Source organism: Pleurodeles waltl, chromosome 3_1 (genome assembly GCF_031143425.1).
Source record: "Pleurodeles waltl isolate 20211129_DDA chromosome 3_1, aPleWal1.hap1.20221129, whole genome shotgun sequence".
NCBI lineage: Eukaryota > Metazoa > Chordata > Amphibia > Caudata > Salamandridae > Pleurodeles > Pleurodeles waltl.
The window spans coordinates 528375476-528402649 of record NC_090440.1 but is presented as its reverse complement, the minus strand read 5'-3'; the positions used below and the strand labels follow the sequence as shown (position 1 = coordinate 528402649).

The 27174-nt window shown below is 44.1% G+C and overlaps 1 protein-coding gene across 1 annotated transcript in view; it reads right to left on the bottom strand.

Annotated features, from left to right (window-relative positions):
- CLPX (caseinolytic mitochondrial matrix peptidase chaperone subunit X) overlaps window positions 1–27174 on the bottom strand; it is a 360248-nt gene that overhangs the window by 156582 nt on the left and 176492 nt on the right. The window contains exons 7-8 of the mRNA XM_069222819.1: window positions 26804–26980; window positions 648–812 (exon numbers count right to left, since the gene is read on the bottom strand). Coding sequence (XP_069078920.1) covers window positions 648–812; window positions 26804–26980 — 342 coding nt within the window. The remainder of the gene's footprint in view (window positions 1–647; window positions 813–26803; window positions 26981–27174) is intronic.

Sequence of the window (27174 nt, the reverse complement as noted above, 5' to 3'; positions counted from 1 at the left end):
AGAAGGAACTACTCTAGAAAAACTGTATACAACTGACTGATGCAAACATGAAAATAGAGGAAATGAGGGATTGCGGGGTCCCCAGACAAACAAAATGCAGGAAAATGATTTCATGGATACAGTATTGATTTTGGGGAAAACAGCCTAATTAAGCAGAATGAAATGCTGAAAGATCCTCTCAAGTAAAAAATAAAACGCAATGGAGGTTTGAATGGATACTGAGGACTGTAGGTGCTCACTGGCTGACAGCTGTGGCGAGCCAGTACTGCTTTAGGTGTTTTTAAACAAGAGGAGAATTTATTTAAATTTCGAATTATTTGTTTAAATGATCTGGGGTTCTGCTTGTGTGAAGGAGAATAATAACTACAGGAGTAGCAAAACGTTTCATATAAGAATAAGCTTGAACAGTAGCGCTGCCAGATTCCTTCAACTGAAGAAATGTGTCAAGAACCTTGTTAAAGATTCCAGGTAAGAGGCAATGTAAGCACATATGTTGGCACTCAGGCTAGGAGTTTACTCTAGACCAAGGAATTATGTACATCAGTGGTGGCAAACCTCATGGAAGTACACCCTGTGATTAAACAACGCACAGAAAATCAAATCTCTCCCATCAGTGTGCAGCTGGCAGAAGGTTGCATCAAACCTACCTTGTTGTGCTTTGTCTACATTGTAGTTGGCATCTTGTAGTAGCTTAGCAATAACCGACTCAATGTCTTCTCCCACATATCCAGCTTGGGTAAGGGTTGTACAATCACAGATAGCAAAAGGTACATCAAGACATTTTGCTAACGTCTGAGCCAACAGGGTTTTACCTTAAAATAAAATGTAAAAAGAATGTGACGTTCTTAACAGAATATAAGGATTATCCATATGTGAACCAATACATTTGGCAAGAAAATAACTGAATAGGGGATAATTGGCATTTCCCTTGTATACAGCTGATATCCTAACGCATACTTTATTATTTTAATCATCATCATACACCAATTGAAAGGGTTAATACGTAGTATAAAAAACATGCATTTTACTAACATGTAAATCATAAATATGTGTTCACTGAAATGGATTCAATAAACTCTCAAACTAGATTTCAACCTTTTCCCATCCTTACTTCCACTCTACTTAGGGCTTCGTGGCCTGCAGTAATTTATATGATTGATGCTGGCATGTATAAAGATGCAAAGTTTCAAGAAGAATGAAAATGCTCTTTTCCGAGGTGGACTGCTGGCTGTTCAAAACATGTTTGCTGTCATACACTGCACTTTTTGCACTGGGTTTGTAATAAGGTAGGGCATTCACCAATCTAGGAACACAATTTGTGCTGTAACTGATTGAAGCATCACTCGTGGAGAGTGAGGCTTTCGGAATCATTACAAAATAACATGCAAACTTAAATGAGCAAACCAGGCAATATGATCAATGCAAAAGAAAACACAAACTATACAGGAGGGGAGCTCAACTAAGGAAGAAAACATGTTACTTATTTGTACCAAATGATTAGCAGCCTCCAGTGCTGTAGATTGACATGCTATACATACTTCTGCCATCTAGTCTTGGGATCTGAGTAGTACAACAAGTTGCTTTTGTTAAAAAAAGGGGTGTTGGTTTCAAGGGGACTCCAGTATCCACTACCTCACCTGAACCACACAATGCACCAAGATACATACTTTACCTCATATTGTGTGCCCTCCCCCCGAAAAACAGTAGGTGGGTGTGTGGGGGAGTAAAACATTATAATATCGGTTCAATGGAGAGTAAATATGCAATAACTAGATTAAAACATAAAACATGACTGTGTCCATACATCTTATCCTTGCTCAACTCCAATAGTTGTTTAGGGTGCTGGTGGATCTACAGGTAACAGGCTGCAAAACAATTGTTAAAGGTAAGTCAAGCTTTCCACTTGCAGCATGTGTGGCTGTAGATCAAATGATATGCATAGACTTAAGAGCAGTATCCAAATCCATAAATTCTAGCTAACAGAGCCAGAAGAGTTTCTGAACTTTTTTTTTTTTTTTAAGTACAGTCTGCCCGACTTGCACTGAGTATCCACATATTAACACTTAGAAAATATGTAGATTGAAATCCGTGTGGCAGTCTTACAAATCTATTCTAGTGGAATATTACCCACCGTGTCTCTTTCATTGCCAGTGGAATGAGCTCTAAGTATGTTAAGCATTGTGCACTTGGTTGTAGCCTTGCTTAACTGAACGCAACAAAAATTTATCTTGCAAGACCTGCCTCAGAGATGGGGTGCCAAGATGTGGGGGCTGTGTAAAAATAACAAAAAAGTTGCTTGATTTCCCTAATGGACTGAGCAGTTGACATAGAACAAGATGGCACTCCTGGCATTTAATGTGTGTAGTACTTTTTCCATTAGAGACTGTGGCAGTAGGAAAAAGGGAGGTAAGTCTAAAGAGACTGGTGGGCACGAAATGGTGGTACTTCTGGCAGACAAGAATTTGTTTGTAGCATAACTCTGTCTTTGTCAGGACAATGTTAAGCTTTCAGAAGGGAAATGGGGGCAGTCAGGTGCAGACTATCCCTTTAGACCTTCCACAAAGGCTTTAATGACAGGAGTTTTAAAAATGCATTACTCGTCTCTATTCTTCAGGCAGGCAGCTATTGCCCTCAGTGGACCTGTGTGTAACAATATGATAAACTGTTGGTGTTAAGTTTGCTATTGTCATTGGAACTGTAAACAACAGTTTCCATACAGCTGCATACTATGCAAACATATTAGGTTTTCTAGTTTATTTTACGATTTGCATGCATTCCTCTAGTTGCTGCCAAAAACACAATTCTAGGACCTCAGCTGCCAAATAGCAAGATTGAGGGACTTGTGTCTGGGATGCAATACCCGCCCCCTTAATGCTGACAGAGAAGGTTGGACCAAGGCTGGAGTTTTTTGTGTGGATGAATGAACATCTCATAGTAGTGAGTTCCTTGCACAACAGGTCCATGTTGTGGCAGTTTGAATTCGAATCCCTGTTGCCGGTCACATTTTACCCACTACATAAGGTAGCAGTGGTAGTGGGGAAAAAGTATAAGCAAATATCAGTAACAACCTTATCTACAGGGCATTGCCCGGGGACTGTGGGTAGCTAGAGGTAACACTGTGGCATTTACATTTCTGTGGGTGGTAAACACATCTACTGTTGAGGTCCCCTCACCTGTGGAAGTATAGGCCACGAATTTGGGCGTTAGTCTCCCTCTCCTGAGTTTCATGGTGCATCCTGCTGAAATCGGCAAAGTTGTCTACCTCTGGGAGATGATCCACTATCATTTGTAAGTGAGATTCTAGTATCAAAAAGCCGGGGCCAGCTTGGACAGTTGTGGCGGACGAGTGCCTCCTTGCTGCTGTATAAAAAACATAGTGGTCATAACAGGACTAATTTTTTTTAAAGTCTAATTTGAAAAGCTTGAAGAACTAGGTGTGTCACTAGTGTCACCGACACAGTGATGTGGAGACGAAGTTCTTGTGGACCATGAATGGCGAGGTTGATGAAAACGTGTGCGAGGGAGGGGTCTATATTGATGGTCACTGGCATTTGTGGGCCCATAAATCATCTGCCCAGTTACAAGCTGTTCTTCCATTGCAGTTTGCGCTGAACACTAGGCCCCACCAATACCAGATCCTCCGAGTCCCCACTTGCTTCTTACTGTTGTTTTCAAGACATTTCTGTACAGGACACAAGTAACTTTACACTCAGGACTAGAGCAATACATAAAGTAATTAACCCAAAGAGTTTTATTAACATTCTCACTACCAGAAGACGTGGCTTCTAATAGAAGGGAAGCTGCCTCTACAATGTCACCACTCTCTTATAGATATCTTAAGCTTTCCCTGCGACTCCATGGAGAATAATTAATAAGAAAAAAACACAAGGTGTGCTGCGGGCATTGGTGAGAAGTTTTGCAACTGATATTAAATTCTAATCTGTGGAGTAGTTGTATAAATTGCTGAGCATGGGTGAGGTATGGCGAGGGATTCTTACCAGGCTGTCATCCAGATACAAAATCATTAATTTGGCTGCACATTGTGCATTGCCACTACAGCTAGACATTTGGTAAAGACACTTGGAGCTGTTGCAACCATGAGCAACAAGACTTTGAATTAGTAATCTGTCCCACCTACCACAGACTTCAGGTATTGACAGTGAGCCTTGTGTATGCGGCACCTCTTGAGAGAGGGCCACCATGAGGTCCCTGCTTTGAGAAGCAGCATTACAGTCTGCAGAGTCATTATTTTGAAGTGGCTGAGCGCTCCAAGATCCAGTATTGGGAAGAGATTCTTCTCTTTTTTGGAAATAATGTGCAGCAAGTACACTTCTAGTCAACTCTGATGTGCCAGCACCATTGCAATTGCGCCGTTTAGTAGGTGCACCTGCTCTCAGCAATAGTGTTTGGTGATCCTTCTTAATTTTGTGGTGGCAAAGTGGCTGATTTCGAAGGGTGGTGTGAAGTTCCAAGCAACAGTTGCCGCGATGATGGATACCGCTGAATGATCCCAGTTTATAGGCACAAAATTAACAAAGTATAACCCAAGTCTTCCACTGACATATGTTGAGTGGCTGGGTTTGACAGTGAGAGGAGGGTCGTTGCTTGGCAGAAGAGGTGCCTCAAGTGTAAGCATATCTTGCCTTGCCTTTGCTGTTACCACAAACTGGTTCATAAAGATGGAGCAAATTAACAAGCTAAGACGGAGCAGTGTCCTTTTGTACATTTAAAACAATACTCAAATAATGACATTGAAAATGACACCAAATATGCAACCAAAGGAAATGAGATAAGTAGATGTAATGTGAACAGAATTTCAATTAATACGTGACCAAGAGAGTGACACACATTTTATAATAGGAAGACGGCATACTGTGGAAGACCAAAGTAGAGTTAACAGCAATCCAAACTTGATACTCCCAGAGATGAATAAGATGCTTGTCAGATCAGATTTTCTTGATGGCATAAAGTTAAAACAACTTGTCATAAGATCAGACAGGCTTGTTTTAATAAAGTTAAACCTGAATCGAACATAATACCAAGAATGAAGGCATGGTTGGAATGGTCAATGAAAGAGGGAAACAGAAATAAAGAAAAAGAATCGGAAGTAGCAACATTTTTTTGTTTTGTTTTAGAAGTGTGAAAGCAAAGAAAATGGAAAGGCATCAAAGTCTCGGTCGTGGGAAGACACAGCAATAGTTTGTGAAATATGAAATTAAGAAATAAATCAGAGAATCTTGTGCTAAGAGATGTGCATGCAAGCAAAAAGTAGAAATAGTGGAATTTAGTGTAATCGTATAGTGGGAAATAAAATACTAAGCGATTCCTGGGGATTGTCATCGAAATCACCTGAACCTTTTGAAGCCACTGAAAAAGAACAGGCTGAGAAGATGAAAGCCAAGACAACCATGAAATAGCATAGTCCACAATGTACAAAAACAGCAGGTATAAGGGAAAGGCTACCCACAGATTCAAACGCTGCAGAAAGATTAATATTAACAATATAGAAGTAGTATCCGATGAGTGAGGTCAAGGATGAACCGTAAGCAAAACCGTTCTGTGAAATCTGCTGAATTTAGAAGCAACAATCGAGAGATTAGGCACGTGAATCAAAAAAGAAGTCGATAGTTAGAATCGGAGGACGGCTGTTTCACTAAAGGAATAACAGTAACAGATGAAGGAAAAGGTGAGGAAAAATAGATGAACGAGAAAGACTTAAGAAAATATTGTACATAAGTAGAAATAAAGAATACACCAAATTAATAAGGATAACAGACCAACTGTCTACAGATTTCCTCTAGAAAAGAAACCACTAACTGCAAAGTTGGAAACCAAACCAAAATCAAACAGAACAGGAGAGGAGAGGTCTTGATAAAGAGATGAGACAGCAGTGGCCCTGTCCCACGAGTCAACGCCGGTGTGGATAAGAGAAAGAGGTTAAGCAGACGGAAATAAAGAAGCACGTATCAGATCTATATTTGAGACAGAATACGGGTAAAAAAGTCGTTAGCTGACAAATTAGAAGAAATAGATGGAACCAAGGGAGGAGGAGTTGAAGTCAATTTAGTGAGGAGAAAAGGCGACGAAAATTAGAATAACTAAGTCACAGAAAATGGACTTCATAAGCATTTTTGAAAGACTAACAGTGGGCAGCATGACAAAAAAAACGAAGCTTGCAGACTACTGTAAAACGACAAAAAAAAGACATGGATGTCAAATAACAAAGCTCGAGGAATGAGTGAAAAAAGTGCACGGTTGAAAGACAGAGACAATGAATGACTAAGCAAATGAAATAGAAAAAAAGAAAGCCCACGATAACACTCCTGGCTTCTGAAGGTCAGAGAAAAACAATAAGAACACCAATGCTGTTGGAATTAAAGACAGAGAAATGCAAGTCTCACTGATAACTAGAAGGTCGAGCTGAACGAAAGAAATAAGTCCAATGATACAGCAGAATTACTGACAAAATATCTGGCATTTCAGAGGTCCAGTTTAGACAAAAGAGGAAACGTAGGAGAACAAGTATGGTAAACACCATTCTCACTTGGAGGAACGAGCTTATTTCATTTGAAAATATGAATAGTAATGCAAACCGGAAAAACCGAACCAAAAGAGCAACAAAAGTTAACAACAAAAACAAATGCATGATTTCTCTTGTCTCATGTAAGGACGTAGAGTTCCATTCATGGCTGTCGCCGTCCGGTGTGAGGGAAAAACCCATGCACCTTCTATGAGATGTCCTCGAGGCAAAAGGGCAGTATTGCTATGTTGTGTTACTTTAGGGCTATTTTCAGTGGATGGTAAAAGTGGTGGGGCCTAAAATAACAAACACCTTTCTGCATTAGACACGAGGTAAACGCTCACCCCTTCAGTATCGGACTCCCCATCTGCCTGCGCAAACCTCTTCTCCAAAAGAGTGATAGTCTCTTGAGGAAGCTTTCACCGTGTAATTCTGAGCCAGATATGGCTCACTGCCATAGAAGCATCAAAATTGACATGGGACACTGACACGAGTACACCGATAAAACTAGACTGACACAAAGACACTAACAAAGAGACACTAAAAAGCAGACAATGACAAACAGACACTGTCACATGTATAATGCTACAGGAAAATCAACTTTGATACTGGGTCACTAGCACAGAGGAAACAAACACGTACCAATTATGTCATAAGAACAGTAACACTGGAGCACTGACGTAGCACAATCACTAATGCTGGGACAGTGGCATTAGGAGGTTTCCTTGGACACTGATACATGGATGCTAAGACACATAGATATTGACACTAGGACACAATACCAGTACAATAACAAGCAATAGGGAAACTTGACTGGTGGGAACAAGATATCAGTGTACTCACATGTGGATACTAATAGGGCCACTGACACAAAGATATCAAATTGGGAGACAATGACACTGGAACACACATTAGAGCACTGACAGAGACACCAACAATCTGGGGACAGCGAAATTGCATCACAGACATGGGTCAGAAATATTGACACTAGCACGCAGACACAGTAGCACCAACACGGACTCTGGAACACTTGACCTAGGGGCACCAGGAATCCTACGTCCCCACAGATACAAGGACACAGGCACGGGGGAACAAACATCTATATGGAGATACTGACTGGAATCAGTGACAATGGAATGCTGGCAGGGGCGCAAACATTGATGCAAGGAATAATAGTGCTTACAAATGGCACAGGGACTCTAACACATGGACGCTGACTGGAGGGGCACAAAAACTGGGGTACTGACCCGCTGTTGCTCACATGGGACGTTTATATTAGGACACTGACACAAGGACACTGCCAAAAGGGACACAGCACTGATACTGATAACTGGGCACAGGGCAATGCGACACTGCCAAGGGCGACTGGGCCATGAGGACATTGTCACAGAGACACTGACTTTGGGATGCTTTAATTGGAACATGGACAATCACTCAAAAGACTGACATGGGGATATTGATGCTGGGAGCGAACACCAGGGTACTGACACTAGGCAGAAAGAATAAGTTATTTACCTAGGTAACAAATTATCTGGTAGAGACATTTTCTAGTTTCAGATTCCTTACCTTAGAATTTCCCCTGGCATTATTCTGGATTCGGAGATTTTTTTTGAGCGGTACCCCTACTCGCAGTCAGGTGGCGCTGGTCAACTTCATGTCAGTTGTGTTCACAGGATAGGACGTTACGGGTCATATATGGGTGCCAACCCAGGGGCTGACGTTTGTTTCTTGTCACAACTTTCCACGCCAGAAGCACAGAGCCATGAAGAATACTGACCCTGGTGCGTCAGAACTAGTGCTCTTAAAGGGAAGTCCATAGAAATCGGTTTGCAGAGCGGGGAGGATGGGTGGGCTGATAAGGAATCTGCAACTAGAATATGTCTCTACCAGCTAATTCATTACTGAAAGAATGTAACTTGTTCATCTGATGGAGACTTCTAGTTGTAGATTCCTTACCTCAGAATAGTTACCCCAGCAAAACCATCCCCGGAGGTGGGTCTGCAATCCAAGACCATACCAGGAAGTCCTGCAGGACCGAACGGGCAAAGTACCCATTCCCACGGACCTGAGTGTCCAGGCAGTAGTGTCGGGTGAACATGTGGAGAGACGTCCACTTTGCTGCCTGACAGATGTCCAGCCTGGAACTCCACATGCTAACGCAGTGGTTGCAGCTGTTGCTCTAGTGTAGTGAGCATGCAAGATAGAACACCCATTAGCTTTTTTGGGTCCTGACGATATAGCCCCTCTCTTCTTTAGAAGGATGTGGGGGCACGTAAAAAGTAGGCAGGGTGATGGATTGGCCTACATGAAAAGGTGTGACCACTTTAGGTAAAAAGGAATCCCTGCTATGAAGCACCACCTTGTCAGGATGGATGGAAGTGAAAGGTGGCCTAGAGGAAAGAGCCTGCAGCTCACTCACTCTGCGGGCAGAAGTGATGGCCACAAGAAAGGCTGTCTTCAGAGTAAGAAGCTGAAGAGGACCGTTGAGATGTGGTTCAAAAGAAGCACACATCACAAAGGTAAGAACAAAGTTACAATCCCATTGGAGCATTATGAACGGAGAAGAAGGAAACATGTGGGTTAGGCCTTTGAGGACTCTACCAAGAATAGGACATTTAAACAAGGAGGGTTGGCCAGGTAATCTGAGGAAAGCCGATATGGCAGATAAGTAACCCTTGAGGGTGCCCAAAGCAGAGCCGTGCTGGGCTACAGAAAGAATAAACAATAGGACCTCAGATAAAGGGGATCAACAGACTTGTCTGCGCACCATGCCACACATTTGTTCCATTTACAGGTGTATATCGTTTTGATGGAGGAACGCCTGGCTGCCAAGATAACATTGCAGACTTGGGGCGGAAGGTCAAAAGCTGTCAACTGCTGCCACTCAATCTCCACTCAAAAAGGCGGAGACTGGACAGGTTCAGGTGGAGAACCCTCCCTTGCTGCTGCGACAGAAGATCCTTGCGAAAGGGAAGTCTGATCGGAGGATCAATGGCCAAGCTCACTAGCTGGGAATACCAGACTCTTCGTGCCCAGTCTGAAGCCACAAGGTTTACTTGGGCCTGGTCGTTCTTGATCTTCTTCTGAACTCTGAGCAAAAGTGGTATTAGCTGGAAGGCGTATTGGAGGCCTGAGTTCCACTCGAGACGCAAAGCGTCGCCAAGCAAGTGCTGCCTTGGAAAGTCCCAAAACAGCTGACATTGCACGCTCTATGCAGAGGCGAACAGATCTAACTGCTGAAAGAGTCCTTGCACCACCCACTGATCGAGCCGCAATTCATGATCGCCCAGGCATTGATGGTTGACTTCGTCTGCTCTGGCGTTCAGAGAGCCTGCCAGATATTGAACCACCAGGGATGTGCCCCGATGTTCAAGCCATGTCCAGCGGCACAGAGCCTCCTGACAAAGGGTCCAAAATCCCACCCTGCTTGTTGCAGTACCACATGGCGGTGGTGTTGTCCATGAACACCTGCACCACTTTCCCTTTCAGAGAGGGAAGTATTGCCTTCAATGCTAGCCTGATCACCCTGAGTTCCAAAAGATTAATATGGAGCCCAGACTCCGCCGGAGACCAGACGCTTTCCATTGATCTACACCTCTCCCATGTGGACACCCAATCCTAGGAGGGATGCTTCTGTCACTACTGTCAGATCTGGCTGGAGTAAGAGGGATCTGCCTCTGACCCAATCGCAGTTCAAAAGCTACTACTGCAGCAGTGGGCGCAGCATCAGGGGAGATCACTCTGAAATCTGGACCATGTCGGAGAGATTCTCCTGATGCTGCGCCCACTGGAACTTCAGGCCCCACTGCAGAGCCCGGATATGCCACCTGGCATGTGTAACAAGCAGGATGCAGGAGGCCATGAGGATCAGCAGCCTCAGAGTCATTCTCACTGAAATCCATGACAGAGGCTAAAACATCGCTATCATAGCCTGAATATCCTGGAATCGCCGGTCAAGAGGATAAGCCCAAAACTGCACTGTGTCCAGAACAGCTCAGATGAAAGGGAGCGTCAGAGAAGGAGTCAGGTTGGACTTCGGCACGTTTATAGTGAACCCCAGCAAATGCAGGAGGTTTGCCATAGTCTGGAGGTAGGAGATGACAGCCTAGAACGAACCCACCTTCAGCAGCCAGTCATCGAGGAAGGGGGAAAACTGAAACCTGTGCAGATGAGCTGAGACCACCGCCATCACTTCCGTGAATACCCAAGGGGCGCTGGTAAGGTCAAAGGGGAGCACAGTAAATTGAAAATGCTTGTGACCTACCATGAACCACAAGTAACTTCTGTGGGAAGGTAGGATGGGAATATGCAAATATGCGTCATGCAAGTCCAATGCTAGCATCCAGTCTCCTGGGTCCAGAGCACATAGGACCTGATCCAGTGTCAGCATCTTGAAATTGTCCTTTTTTGAGGAAGAGATTGAGGGACCGCAGATCTAGGATAGGGTGCCCGAAAGTAGCGGGAACAACCACCACAACCTACTTCTGGCACAAGGATCCTCTCAATGGCTCTTTTGGCTAAGAGAGCTGTAACCTCCTCGTGGGGAAGTGCCAGGTGATCCTCCGTCAGCCGATCTGAGGATGGTGGCATGGATGGAGGAGTAGTCCCAAAGGGGAGGGAGTAGCCCCTTCAGATTATTTGTAAAACCCACCTGTCTGATATGATGGATTCCCATCGGGCAGGAGATGACAGATCCTGCCTCCAAGTGGTCCTAGATGGGGAAGCGCTAGACTAGGAAGATTTGGAGGCTGCAGGGGGAAGGGGACTTGGGGGAGGGTTGGGAGCAGAACTGGGCAGATCAATGGCTCCCTGCCTGTTCCACGAGGACATTGGATCCCAAAACCCTGGCCACCCAGAGGCTGGGCCGCATGTGTGGCATGGTGGCTCGAGGAAAAGGGATGTGTGGTTGGGTGCCCCTTCCATAGCTACGAAAGGGGAGAAAAGCAGACAAAGGGGGGAGAGGGGCAGCTGTGAGGCCCAGCGACCGAGCTGTAGCCCGGGACTCCTTATAGCGCTCAGGTGCCAAGTCTGCTTTGTCTCAGAAGAGACGGGTGCCATTGAAGGGCATGTCCATGAGCATAGCTTGGACATCCCCTGAAAAGCCTGATGTCTTCACCAAAGCGTGGCGCCTCAATGACACCACTGAAGCAAGCAGTGAGTCCGTCGTATCCAGCCTACATCTGATTGTGAACTTAGGTGCATCCTTCCCCTCAGCAACAGATTGGTAGAGAATGGCTCTGGTCTCCTTCTAGACCTGTGGCAGCACCTGCGCAACCGTGTCCCATAAAGTATAGGAGTAATGGACTAAAGGCATGACAGACTGGTGGAAGAAAACATTTTCTTTCTAAACTGGTCCAGTCTTTTGGATTTCCTATCCGGAGATGCGGAGGGGAATGTGGCCAAGGATGAAGAGGCTTGGATGACCAAGCTCTCAGAGGTGGGGTGTTAGGTCAGGAATTTTGGGTCCTTAGGTGCAGGTCTACGGTGGCGGGAGACTGTCCTATTTACAGGACCCTTGTGCTGGATTTGGACCAAGTCCCCAGCAGAACATGAGTGAGGGCCTCGTAGAAGGGCAATAGGGGTTCTGAAGAAGCCGCTCCAGGCTGAAGCACCTCAGTTAGGAGGTTGGTCCTGACAGCCACAGAAGGGAGGTCGAGGCCCAAGACATCAGCCGCTCTCCTCACCACCACCAGTAGGACGCCAGACTCCATAGCCACGCTAGGGGAGAAAGTATGCCAGCGTCAGAGGAGGTATCTAGACCACTGGCTTTGCCCAAGTCAAGACCAGTTCATGGGATCCTCAAGCTGGTATTCTAAAGGGTCCAGTGACACCTCCATACTCTCACCGTACCCGTATCCATAAGAATAAGGGTCAGGGTCCAACCTGGGGAGCAAGGTGCCCGAAGTCTGAATCAGCGTTCAGCGACGCTGGTCTGGCTCAGATTCGGAGTTGGCTATCAGTATGGGATCGATGCCAGCCATGGGCCCAGGCAGCGTCGGGAGTGTAGACGTCTGCACTGGTGTCTGGGAAGGTTGCAGTTACACGACCGATGACTGTGCAGATCTGGAAGCGTATCCCTGGGTTCCTTCAGGAGCAGAGGCCGAAGCCACCGCCGTGGAACCCGATGGGGCCCCTGCCGACTCCATGGGGCCCAAAAATGCTCCAGCAGGGTTGGACTGCCCATGGCCCCACAGAACTAAGTTGGGTAGGGGTGGCTCCGGCTCCCAAAAACTCAGGGAGACGTGAAGTCAACTCAGAAGTAGGCTCTGAGGACAGATGCCTAGAGCAACAACGCTCCATTTCCCACATCACGTCATCCGACCAGTTCTCAAGTGTATTGGCATTTTTAAGTGATAGTGCTGCCACCTTTTTCTTTTAAAACTGTGGCTTTTGTTGCAAAGTCTTCTCTTCTTTTTTGACTGTAGACTGCGTTGAGTCTTTCTTTGGTTTCACGTAGTCAGGACGTTGGTCAGGACGGCCCCCTCTCTTGCTACGCCTATCCGGAGCGTCCTGAAAGGAACGAGAGGGACGTGAATCAGTATATCTATCAGGAGTTCTAATATTCTCTCCATTTATGAGAGCATATCTCCTTTCGGAGTTCTCTGGATGTGGAGAATATGCTCTCTGCTTCGGTCTTTCTTTAAATTGTTTTGGCTTCTCCCAGCGCTTTTTCGAACTCTCTTGTGTCTGTTTAGTACCTTCCTTAGGGGTGGTACTGTGTACTTCCAATTTCTTTGGCTTGGCTCCTAAACTATCCCGTCCTATACTAGTATAGGTATCGGAAATAATTTTTGGTAGCTATCTCTCTTGTTCCAAATGTGGAGTTTCTCGGAGACGCTGGTGTATAGCCAGTGCTACCGCTTCCCCTTTAATGTTACTGAGTATTATCGAGGATAACGCGTCTAAATTACGCATCACTTTTATCCCCAAATCTAAGGCAGGAGCTCTCCCATGCTCATTCTGAATTTGTTTAACACTTCCCGTAAACTGGCAAGTGTCAGGGTACCATGTGTGGTAGTATATATTGCAGTGAAGACTGTACCCCATGTGGCACAGTCATCCACAGAGGGAACCATCCCAAAGGGCAAGCACATTGTTAGAATTCTATGTATCTCCTGTGGTCCCGTATGAGAAAACACAGCTTCCAGCTGATTGGTTTTCTGGGCTATCCAATAAGGTATTTTCTCCCGTTCTGTGGGTACTTTACCCATAATAGTATGTACTGTTTGTGGATTAATCCCAGTAGTCAATTGATATCCAGCAGGTCCTGGTGGTGCTGGACGCGCTGGTGTTGTGTGCAAAGTCCTCATTACGAACTGAACAAGCCTTCTATATAATGTTACAATTTCATTATATAAGTTCCGCAGATCTGCTACCGGCATATTCTGTATATCTGGGTGAGGTGCAGGGGTGTGGAATTTATTAAAATATCTACTTGTCCAGTGGACAGGTTGCTTCTCAAATCTACTTGTCCTGTAAAAAGATCTACTTGTCCCTTTGGTGCCATGTAGTGTGGCGACAAATTATGGCAGCAATCTCATTATGTAAGTGCTCTGATAATAGCCTCTCTGATTATGTCAGGGCTACTACCATAGTAGGGCTTAAATACTTGCAGTTTCAATCCCTACTGTAACAATTTCCTTATTTTGCCACCTTTCTGCAGATCTGCATACTGGGGCTGGAGGAAGCAGTAAGCAATAGTTCTAGGGCTGGAATGCCTTTGAGTCTGCAAACCTACTAACCTGCATGTTTTAAAGATTTTTACCAGCTTCTCTCTAATATTTTCCCATAATAAGAAAGGTTGGACATTTACTCCTGACAATGGCAGAATTAGAACTTCTTCCAGGGTTGGGAAGAAAGTGGCTGGAGGGAAAATTAACTTGCAAATGCTCAATAGATTTTTACATGAGCAAATCTACACATCGTATTTACCCATGCTAAAATACAGTTCACAAATATTTTACAGGGTACAACATATACCATGGGTGCACTTTTGTGACTTTCTTTAAGAATTTGGGGCCACATGTAGGTAGGTTCAGATTTGCGACCTGCAAATTGCGAGTCGCAAATCCGAATGTAGGATGGTGTCCCTGACACCATCTGTGATTCGCAAGGGCTTCGCAAATGCCCACCTCATGAATAATCATGAGGTGGGTCGCAATTTGCGACCCCCTCGCGAATGGCGGCCCTCAAAGGGATGGTGGCCTGCTGGAGACAGCAGACCACCATGTCTGTGACTGCTTTTCAATAAAGCAGTTTTTTTTTTTGTAATGCAGCCCGTTTTCCTTAAAGGAAAACGAGATGCATAACAAAAATGAAAAATGAAACGTTTTCGTTTCATTTTTTCAGAGCAGGCAGTGGTCCACAGGACCACTGCCTGCTCTGAAAAAATGTTTACAGTGACATTCACAATGGGGAAGGGGTCCCATGTGGATCCCTTCCCTTTTGCGAAAGTGTTAGCACCCATTTGAAATGGGTGCAAACTGCGATTGGTTTGCACCCGCGTTCGCGGTCACAAAACAATCCTACATTGCACTGCGAGTCGTAATTAGGAAGGGAACACCCATTACTAATTGCGAGTCGCAAACCCGTTTTGCGATTCGGTAACCAGGTTACCGAATCGCAAAACTGGGTTTGTGCATCGCAGTGTGCTTTTTGCATGTCGCAAACAGCGAAAGTCGCTGTTTGCGACATGCAAAAAGCTACCTACATGTGGGTCTTGGTCCCTAATTAGGTCTGGTGTTAACAAAGACATTTTGTTTTTATTAAACTTCTATTTCTCTCTCTTTCGGCCGGCTTTACTGTGAGTGATCGCATTCTGCTCTTCCACAAGGAGCATATTGCCACACAAAGTAGTTTTGTTCAGTGTCAGGAACTACAGTGGCAATCAGTGACGTAACTAAACTGGAGGGTGCCCCTTTGTAAAGAACATGGAGGAGCCCCCTCTCCAGACTCACTCAGGGCAGGTGCTGTGCTGAAGGGGCCCCCTGGAGGGCGGCTGCGGGGCCTTTGTTATGCCACTGGTGTGCTTTTAGAGAGTTCAAAAACTTTTTTGGGGGGGTTTGCCAGTGTTTGTTACAATGTTGAGGGCCTGGTAGCTCCCACAACAATAAAGTGTTACAAAAGCCATGTCAAAACAAGACACGCATTGATGAAACTAAAAGACTTATAAAAATATGTCAGATCAGTTGGCTTTGTCAGTGTTTGTTTATTTTCATGCTTCCCATAATCGTGTTGAAAATGGTTACACTGATTTTCCATTAGAAATATTTTTGGGAAATACTAGCATGCATCAACACATTTTACTAAATGACACTTCATTTGCATATAATCAGAGAGCATTCTGGCAGCATTAAACTTAGCCTCATAGCCTAAACTTTTCAAACATGTGTATACACGTTATTTTTTTTTTGTACTGGAACCAACATCAGTAGTGAAGTGTGACCTTAAAACATTTATTTACAGCACTCACCCTAATAATGAAGACTTTCAAATAATGAACCATAAATACAAGTTCGAACAGCATTAACTTTTGGAAACACATTAACTCAACTGCAGAGAGTTCCACTCTCTGTAATCAGGCAGCCAAAGGGTTTGTGCTGCAGGGGGTTGGGCCTACTTGTCCCAAGGACAAAGTAAACATAAAAACTTGTAGCCCTTGACCCCAAACAAGATGTCCCGGGCGTCGGGCGATAGGAATTCCACATCCCTGAGGTGTGTATGTGGCAAACATAAGCCATGTTGGTCCGTCATTAAAGGAACTAATCTCACTCGCTGAATAACATGTGGTAGGGTGCCTTCAAACCAGTTCTGATGCTCTTAATAGGTGAGCGGTATTTCGTGATACTGGTATGCTTGGTACCACTGAGGTACATTAGCAATTCTATGTGTGTGAAAAGTAGCTGACCTGGCGTCTTCCTCAGGAAAGGTAACCCAGGCATAGAACGTTTCTGTTTGGTAAGCTTCATTAGCTTCTACTATGAAAGTGACTTCCCTTCCCTCTTCTCTTAAAGCCACGCGCTACTAGATGTAATGTTAATGTTTTTCTATCATTTTCAGGAATATCTATATCGTTAGGCATATTGAAAAATGGGTGAAGAGATGGAACACCAAGTAGGGAGTAAAGTCCTTTTTAAGAGTTCGAGCTCGAACAACCTACAGCCTAATTAGGTGTTCGCTGTTCAGCTGAGGAGGATTTTCCCGAAGACCACGGATGTTTCTGTATAATGGTACTTAGGGTACCTGTCGTTTTGTGAGACAGTGTTAATTGGGGTACCCGTAAATTAGTGCCTAAATACCATCGTTGGTAGCGCCATGTCGTAGTTTGGACTCTTGCTCTGGGCAAGACTGCTGGTTCAAGGATGACAGTACTTATGTTTGTAGGTGACTATGCCTATCCTACGACAAGTTGCAACTGTAGTCCCAACCCTTCTGGCTCACTAGTAGCACCTCACCAACAACCCAAACAGCTAAAGGTGATATGTGGCAGCCTTTACACATGGACTCAGAAGTAAGACATCTAAGGGAGTGTCGTGGTTAAACAGAGATTACCCCTTTCTCACAGATATATTAGGTCTCAACCAAAAACAGGCAATAACGAAGATGCAGTAATGTTTCAATAGTTTTTATTTAATACAATGCGGTAAATCGTATTGGCTGCAATGATTAGGATAATGAACAGTACAAGAGATAGAATTGTAAAGACGAGGGCCATGATTATGAAGACCCCCACCATCTTTATTACCATAGAAAGACAAAGTGTATCATTGTCCGTGTACCCTATCATAATAGGCCTAACTTTCTACCTAGAGGAGAGCTGGGTATGTTGAACCTAATCTGCCAATGTCATGTCCCTGGGAAGGAGCCCCCAACCCTGGTTACCTTGAGTGAGGTCTCAAGCTCAGACTTCAGAAGAACACGAAATCCGGGTCAGCATCAAGGCGACGTGCAGCATTGATAGCAGCAATGGTATCGGGTCGGAATCCCTCTGATTATCGGTCTAAAGTGTGATGTATTTAAACAGATCTACTTGGACCCCTGACGTAGGTTGTTCCAAAACAATAGATAATGCTGCATGCTTGGGACGGTAATTTCTAATGTGAGCACCTACAGTTTGTTTGTCTTTGTTGCATGAGTTGACGTCTTAGCGTGGTGACACAGATAACATAACTCTAAATAAAAAGGCCTAACTATAAACACAGTAGCCATCTTAGAAGATTTAATTAAATAAATGGCCTAAGACAGAGCAAGCTAAGTAGGTTAAAAGTCACTAGGTGACGGGGCACGAGTCTGCAAGCCAAAGGCTAAGCTAACTCCTGTTATCCCATCAAAACAAACTAGAATTCACTACAGGGTGAAGTCAAAGAACGTTTGCTCTTCTTTAACTTCTTTTATGCCATCCTGAACGTCCCGACGATTTTTAATGGGCCGAGGAAGAGTGCGGGCTCCATGAGCCGTCTCAAGACTTTGCTCTCGGACGAGACCAGGAGCAATCAGGAGCTGAGCCTCGGTCCTCAAGAAGCTTTAGGGACCGCTCCCTCATGGCCCGGTACTCGGAGCACGACTTTGGGTCATGATCACGCTCTAAGCACCAAAGACACATGAGGTGTGGATCAGTCACGGACATCATTCGGTGACCAGAGTCGCAGGGCTTGAAGCCGGTCTTCCATGACGACATACTTGATGAATCAGGAGATCAAAAAAGCTTCAACAACAGTTTAAAACATATATACGGTTGCTGGCACTAGAGCACCAAAACTGGCACAGGGAGACACACACTGAGGCATCAAGACTTGCACATGAATACTGATAGAAGAGCACTGACAAAGGGATACGGACACTTATCAATATTGATAGTTAAGCACTAGCATATACAAAATGAAGTCAATTGTTGTCACTGGCACACAGCCCCAGATACTGTGAAACACTGAGATAGCTAAAGTTACATGTGATACTGCCACTAGAACAGTGACACTGGGATAATGGCGCACATCAAGATGATCATATTGGCACTGAGACAGGGACACACATTGGCAAAAGGGCATGAAGACATGGCAGTGTTATAATGAGATTTGGACAATGATGTGGGAGCACTGATATATCAACTTGTGACTGATAATGACTTACGGAGACCCACTGCAACCCCAACCTTGGACATGGGGCCATGGTAATACAGGCACACAGTGTCATTGAGAGGAAAACAGAAGGTTAGACCAGGTCACTGTCACTTGGACACGAGGCACTGAGTACAATGACTAGGCCTGTGAGACAGACCAAAAGACCATGGATACTAGGATCCCAACTAAACAACATTGTTACTTAACAGCCTTTAGCATCAAGATGGCATAATGCTAGGAAATGCTGCTTTTCAGCAATATTTCCTAGTCTTACTTCTTGAGACAATAAGGTAGCCTATCAGCTTCCAAGCACCTTCCCTCCTCAACCCTGTCCAAAGTACCCAGAACCCCATGTCTGCTATTGTAAGTTCACAGAATAAACCTTTTTGATTTCCAGCACTGCAAGCCCATATGTTTTCTTCTGCCACAGCAAAGAAAAGGAGTTTCAATCAGGCTAGGCATTGCTTTTGAAGAAGTGTGTTCTTCTTTCTTTTGTCGTTTGAGCCTTCTTCATCATTAGAACTGCAGTCCCTACTACCTGCCCAATTAATTTGCAGGCTGCTGCCTAGAGAGAAAGAGAACTTAACAGAGTAACAATATGGACACAAAATGTATCCAAGCTGCTCCCTGTACAATGTTTGGGGTGCAAGCAGTGCTTACTTTGTAAAAATATTAGTGTAAGGGGTGAGGATGTTTATTTTGTGGCTGATGCAGCATTATCCAATGCCAGACCAACCAAAACACCAATTTGTGCTAAATCAAGACCACAATTTACAAACAATGAATTGAAGAGGCAAAAGGCAACATCACATCATGTATATATTATATAATTATTACTGTAGAACATCAAAATCCAAGTCAAAAGGTGCTGCTGGTAATGGTGTAGCGTAAGTGCAATGGTGTAACAAAAGTGAACATGTGTGAAAGAACAATTTATATATAAGGAAATAGTCCACTGATTAATGAAATTCACCAATTCCAATGTCTGACCAAATATCATTACAGGAATGTAAAGTTCATAACCTGTATGCAGGCCAATGGTGATTAAGTAACACTTTCATGTAAGTCACCCCTAAGGTAGGCCCAGGGAAGCCCCATGGGCAGGGTGCAGAGTATTTAAAAGGTAGGACATGTACTGGTGCGTTTTCCATGTCCTGATAGTGAATTACTGCTAAATTAGTTTTTCACTAATGCAAGGACTATCCTTCCCATAGGGTAACATTGGGATGCCTTGAAATATCTTTCAAGTGTATACTCCCATTAGGAGCATATAGAGATGTTGAGTTTGGGATCTCGGAACTCACAATTTAAAAATACATCTTCTGGTGAAGTTTTTTTAAATTTTAAGTTTGAAAATGCCACTTTTAGAAAGTGGGCCTGTTCTTGCTTAACAATTCTGTGCCTCTGCCTGTCAGTAGAATACACGTGTGGGTCAGGATGACAGGTGCACTGTTTGTGAACTCACTCTAGACAGTCACACAAAGGGAGCTGAGGTATTGTCACGTGGGCTCTCATTATCCTAATGAGGCTGCAGGATTCGGGCGGCAGCATCACCTGAATTGTGGGGAACAGAGTCCAATCCCACGCCATGTGACAACTGTCGGCCTAATCCGTTTCTGGCCAGCTAGCAGCACCTCGGCAACCGGGCGAATTACAAAATTACTTCTAAGCGAAATCATGATGTATCAGATCCTTTTCCCTCAGTTACATTAGTCTAAAACATGCAAAGACAAACTGAGGCAGAAAATGGTTCCATACGATTTATTGAAACGGATAGAATAGCATGAATTGCAATAATTAGAATGATGAAACATAATAGAAGCAAAATGGTGACAAGAAAAGTGAAACACAGGTAAAGTCCCACCATATTGTCACTATGCGTAATATATGGGATTCCTACCTAAGCTATGTTAGAGCACAGCCTGATAAGTCCTAATCCGCCCTTCAGGATTCCCCCCTTGGAAGACATCATACCCCATACCTGAGCAGGGAAGCCTATTGTCTATAGATACACCATCCGCATGTAGACCAGGGAGCCGGAGTCTCAGCAAGCAGCTGTAGCAAAGTCAATCAGCATGTGGTTGTGGTTATCTGGCTGGAATCTCCCTCCAACGTGCATGAGACAGAGAAGTGTTTTTATAATAAAACTCATGTTCTGGGAAAATTACCCCACGTAAAGACGTGTGTTTCTGTGAACATTGGAGACGCACTGTACCACTTGTGCCGGCAACTCTATCTCGCTGCAGTCTTGAGGAAAGCACAAAGTGAAAAGAACATCTTGCTAAGAAACACAATGCTTTCCTAGGGGAAAGAACAACTAGGTAAAGAAAATAAAACACCACCATGAATGTGGTCTATTCTGAAATAATAAAAATGAAGCAGAATAAAATGTAACTGGACTAAAGGGCACAAGCGGAAGGCATAGTTGCTAAAATAACGTGCCCAGAGGCATGACTAAAATGGCTATACAACAGTATGCCCTGCAGTTCCTGATGGGTCTTCCTGAGCTAGAGTGGTGGGAGAAGCTGACACTTGCACCTGAATAGGGCTGTGCCTGTCCTTACACAAAGCAGTCTCCACCCCCTGGAGTGTGTCTGGGGACAGGGCAGGGAAAGGCACGGTCTTGTGCACTACAAAGACTTTTCTTTCAAGTTTGCCTACTTAAAAGGCAGAAATAGGTTTAAGTACTGGACCTCTGAACCCACAAAGTTAGAACCATTCTCAACTGAGGACATTCTGCCAGGAAGAAGAGCTGGATGCTGTAGGAGGAAATGCCACTCTGCCTGTTTCTTTGCTGTGCTGGCCTGCTGTTTGCTGCTTCTGCCCCAGGAGTGAAAGTACTAGACTCTGCCTTCTACATCCTGCTTCCAAAGGTTCTCCAAGGGCTTGGACTGAGCTTGCCTCCTGTTACGAAGTCTCAGGCCCATCAAAGACTTCACCTACCAGCAGCTGGGCTCTCTTGCTGAGAGTCCTGACTAGCTAAGTGATGCCAAATCAAGTTCCTGGGCCCTTGAAAGTGAGCTCTGGTGCAACTAGGAAGAAACTAAGCACAATGACTCCAAAGCAACTTTGGAACCAACACTGCTCTCAGACTTCGTGCCGCTGCCTACACCGGAGCAGTGGTCCCCGCTGAATGCAATGACTGCAACATGCAACACAGGCCAGACGCCGCCGCAGCGTCTCTGAAGTCCCACCACAACTCGAGTCCAGAGTGCTGTGTCCCCAATGCCAGGGACACCAGACTCTCACTCCACTACAGCATCTGTGGCCCCATGGTGTGATTGCAACAGCGACAAATCGGCGCCTTGAATCTTGACCTGTTGGATTCATTGACCCCACCGGGTCATAAGGAACCTATGCCTTGCCACCGACACCTCTGCATCACCTCCTGTGAAGGCGTAAGGAACCAACACCTCATCTCCCTGGTAGCAGTAGGTACTGTACCTGGGGTCCGTGTGACTCCGTGACCGGTCCGCACTCCCTTGCGAGTGGCATCAGACTGTTGGGAATGACTCCGTCAAAATGCTGTGATAGAAATACTTGGAGCTACAGTGTTTCTAAATGCTTTACCAAGATTTATTCTTTGAAAATATGTATCTTTGCTTGTGTATGTTGGAAATTTGTCACTGTGAACTTGTTTTACTCAGATAAATATTAGCTATTTTCCTAAACTGATGCGGTGTCCTTTTGTAGTGTTTTCACTGTATTAGAGTGTGTGTGTGTGTGTGTGTGTGTGTGTGTGTGAGAGTGTGTGTGTGTGTGTGAGAGAGAGAGTGTGTGTGTGTGTACACATACTTTATACATTGTCTCCGAGATAAGCATGACTGCTCGTGCCAAGCTACCAAGGGGGGTGAGCAGGGGTTATCTTAGCTATGTGATTCCCTTACCCTGACTAGAGTAAGGGTCCCTTGTTTGACAGGGTGTAAACCACTGCCAACTAGAGACCCAATTTCTAACAACGTGGTAATGTACAAAAGCCTACAGAAAGTCTCATAGAAAGGGGCAAATGAGATAACACCTTAAGTAGGTACCTGATTTAATGGTGGAGAAGTGTGGCTCAATGGTTAGAGCGGCAGACCCTGAAGCAGAGATCTGGCTCAAGACCAGGGTTCAAGTCCCGCTTCGGCAGGTCTTGGGCTCAATTCCCCTTGACCAGATAATTCTCACCTCGGTGCCTAATCTAATTCATGGGTCCCACTCTGCAACTCTGGGCAATAGCTTGCTTAATCTCCACAACGGCCCCAACAGCGCTTGGATGCCTGGCTTCACCCTGGGGGTGCTCAGGAGTGGGCACCTCACAGGGAAAAGCCAGGAGGGGTTCCATAGCGGTATGAGTACAGCGCCTTGAGACCCTAACGGGTAAGTAGTGCGCTATACAAGTGCTAATTTACATTTTTTTGCTAATTTTAATCAAGTTTAAACAGACCCTGACATTCTAGCAGCATGTGTTATCAAGCTCATCGAAGGGACAAAGTAGCTTTTGCCAAAATAAGTAAAAAGTCAGTTTGACTGAGAATCAGTGCAAAGAAGAAAATACCTTAAAAGAGTGCCAAGAAGGATCAAGTGTGGACACAAGTGGCATTTAATGTAATCAAGAGCACTTCACAGCAACCCCAGTTGGAGCACAAATGGAGTGTCTGGAGTAATGCTATACTCCATTCAATTGACCTTCTGACTGCTGCTGAAAGTGATGCATCATTTTATAGGGGAGTTAAATCCGTGAGTGAAAGAAATAGAAAATTCATTTGCACACATGAACAGTAACAGTGAGTCACTATACTATATAAAAACCCTCAAAGTAATCACTTTGCAGCTCGGAGAATGAATGGTGCCTTTCTTAATCTGCTCAATAACATCAACAAAAGAGCCCGTCTGACTGGGTCAGCCTTTTAGACTGCATCACAGCACCAAGTTAATAGTTATGCTCCTAGTGCCTTTGTATGTAACACAATACAGTTGTTGACATTTATAACCCATGTTAGTCCAGTTAGGACCTCCCGGATGGTGTTCAGGATCAGCCAGAGTTAAGCCTCATCTACCACCTGAGGCCATGTAATATAGTAGGATTTAGGTACTAGCAGGATTTAAGGGTATTCTGAGTTAGACTTTGGAACAACTTCTAGCTGCGTTTGAGAGGTGTATGTTGAGGCATTGCACACCTAGTTAGAATGTTATGTTTTTTTGAGCAGTGATAATGGGGGACACTCACTTGTTCGATGTCAGTAGCTTCCTCTTTGGGACATAGGGGAATGTGCGTCCTCATTGACATAGGTCTATAGGTTGTAGGGCAACAGTAAGTAAAAGTGAATTATGTAAAGCTGAACAGTTTTCTGCTGCGGCACTCTATGCCTTGAAAGAGTTCAAAGTCTTTCAGGACGTTAGCTGGGCCCCAGGCACGCATCACATAGGCAAAGTGTACTAGGCTGAATTGTTCTGCCATGCATCCTCTGATAGGGGTCCCAGATATTTAGTGGCGAGGTTTTGATTTTATCCATTGTCTTTACAGTGAAAATTCCAAACAAGAATAGCAGCAACGTTTTTTTCTGATGCAACGATCTGAAATGTTGTGGGTTTTCAGTCCAGAACTGAGATTTTGACATGATGTTTGGGATGCTCCAGTGTCAATTAGAGTGGTTATCGGCTGGTTGTTAAGTACTTAGCTTTCAGCTGAGGCAGACAGTGGCAAATACCTTGCTCAACAGAATATATTACATGTACATCACCCTCACTTTGTTCATCATCATCCCTCACGTCTGTGGAGGATACAGGCATGCCAGGAGTGACACACTCAATGCCTTCTTCGGTGCCACTGTGAGGTCACTAGACAAGCTGCAAACATTAGCTAAATGTTCAGCTTTCCACACGCTTAGCACTTCTTTCCTTGAGTTGGGGGTAGGGAGAGGTATTGTACCTCTGCAGTATCTGAATCGACTGGTTCTTTATGGGCGTATTACTGACATGGATCAAGTTGAACCTTTGGTAAGTTGTCTGGCTCCAGTTTGACTGGATTATTCAAGGCTGCTTTAATGTATGGTACCTTGGAATTTGTGAGCAGCAAAATGTCTGGCGGAGAATTACCAGGCTCTCTCAGGATCTGTCTATGCACTTTTATGGATTTAAAGCTTTTGATTAACTGAGCTCGAATTCTTCATTCTCATTCTGCAGTGTGCAGGTGAGTACTTTCAGTTTGGCATTAAAATCATCAACTGATTTTTCTGCACCATGTTTCACCTGGCACACAAAAAATCTTTCCTAATAAGGGTTCACTAACGGGGCCAAATGGGCGCAGTGGGCTGCTATTGTAGTGAAAGGTGGCCCAGTGAGCATGTGGGACAATTTAAAGATACCTTCGCCTGCTAGAAGTAGAAGCATTGAGCTTTTCTTGTCCTTGACAACCCAAACCTTGCACTTGCATGCCTGGTATGACTGTGTGCAAGAGACTCCAAATGGCCTGATAGAAGGAATAACCAACATGTTTTTGAGAGAGAAGCCAGGTCAAACACAAGTTGTCACATATTAGGGTGGTGAGGGTGGCCATGAAACAGAGAAGCTTTGGACCTCAATTCTTGCCAGGCTTTGTGACATGGCTAAGGGAGCTCCATCAATAAGCTTAATCAATCGAAATGGCAAGGACTATCCGTGCTTGAGCAGTGAATCGAATGGAGCAATAGCTCTGTGGTGAGAAGCTAGTCTTGGAGGCAAAATACTGCACTACTTTAAGAATTAAGTTACAGCTGGGCAGCATCCAAAAGCCATAGTGTGCAGCGAGAATGGTGCAGAATCTGTGGTAGACTTGAAGAGAGAAGTACTCTATTATGCCAGTGCTGACCAGTGTGAAGATTAAGGCGTCTTGAGAGCCAAGAGTGCCACAGCTTCTCATGTGGTGCCTCAATGCATTGGATGCAGGCAGGCTGGCGCACACTGCAGAATGTACGTGGCAAAGGCGCAAGTGTATAGTGAATGCCCACCCTCGTCACAACTGAAATAGCGGGCACTGGGTCTTCTGAAATAATAGGAGACACAGTATATTTCTTCGATTGGGTCCCAGGAAGTGCCGGAGCACTGGCTTGCCATCGTTTTAATGTGTCGGTAACGTGCTTTAGGGCCAAATAAAAAAAACAGCTGAAATTACAGGGGGGGTAATTAACTCAGTATGTGTGCATAAACAACCCTACAAGTGTAAGGAAATTATTAGATATTTAAAACATAGGAGTTCTGTATGTTCAAGGTTTCACCCTTAATTACAACGGCATGAAGATTAAGAGCTACTGATTGATTAACTAAATAAGCCACCCCTTGTAAAGCCAACTAATAATGTAAATAAAATAATTGAATTATTCAGCAATGTTTCATGTTATCTAACAATCCAATGAACACGCACTGTTAACTGCACATCTGAAGTACCTTTACTAACAAGTACACATTTCTGAATGAACTTTCTTAACACGGCACTCAAAAAGAAATACCTAATTGGTATAATGGTTTTAGCCTAGCAAAAACTAAATTAAGGGCTTCAACATTATAGAATTTACATAACGTTTCTTGGGCCTTAAGAGTTATCGATCACCATTAGCGGAACAATATAATGGGCAATTAAAAAACACACTGTTGCTAGACTTTTATGCAAGATCCCAAACTGAAAAAATAAAAGTTAATGAAATTTATCAGAATCCTGAAACAGGAAGAATACACCGCAAGTGAATAGTTTTCGGCTTTCACAAAAATAAACATCGGTGATACATTATCTGACCACTGTTCGATCATAAATAGGATTCCTTAACATTAGATTTGCATGTCTCACAAAATGTTTTCATACAAATGATACGGTCACTGATTTTAGTGAATTTTATAGACTAATGGAAATGAAGATATAAAAGTGGGCTGAAAAGACTTGGAAAAGAGGGACTACATTTTGAAGACTCGACAGATGCTTTATAAGAAATAAAAATATTCTTTTAAACCAAACAAATAAAGAAAGCTGAAACAGAATGTTTATACTGAAGTCCAAAGACCCGAGAAAGGAAAACTGAGAAACGTTTTAAATTACTAAATATGAGACATAAAGACTCCAGTCTGGTAGGAAAGAGATGTATGTGCATTCCTAGTATGTAGAAATCAGCAAGCTTAAGAATGTTCAGCTATACATTTATGAGTTACAGTTCCATACCAGACCCTGTTGGACCTAGCAGCAAGATGTTGCTCTTTTCAAGTCTTATGTCATCGTTGTTCGAATCCAATACTTCTCCTCCACGTTTCTCCTGAGGCATCTGTTGGTTTACTTGTTGCTGCATAGACGCTCCCAAAGCATTACCATGCGGACTTATCCCAGCAATTTGTAGCAACTCTGAAACCAGGATAAAGAAAAATAATATTGTCCTTTTCTCAAAAGAATGCCTGGAACTTATTGAACTGTTCAGCATTTATCTAACACAGACATCATGATATACAATCAACATTTTTAACAAGGTTTGGAGTCCTTGTCAAAAAGCAAAAAAAAAAAAAAAAAAAAGCTTTCAAACAGGACACATCAAATTTAGA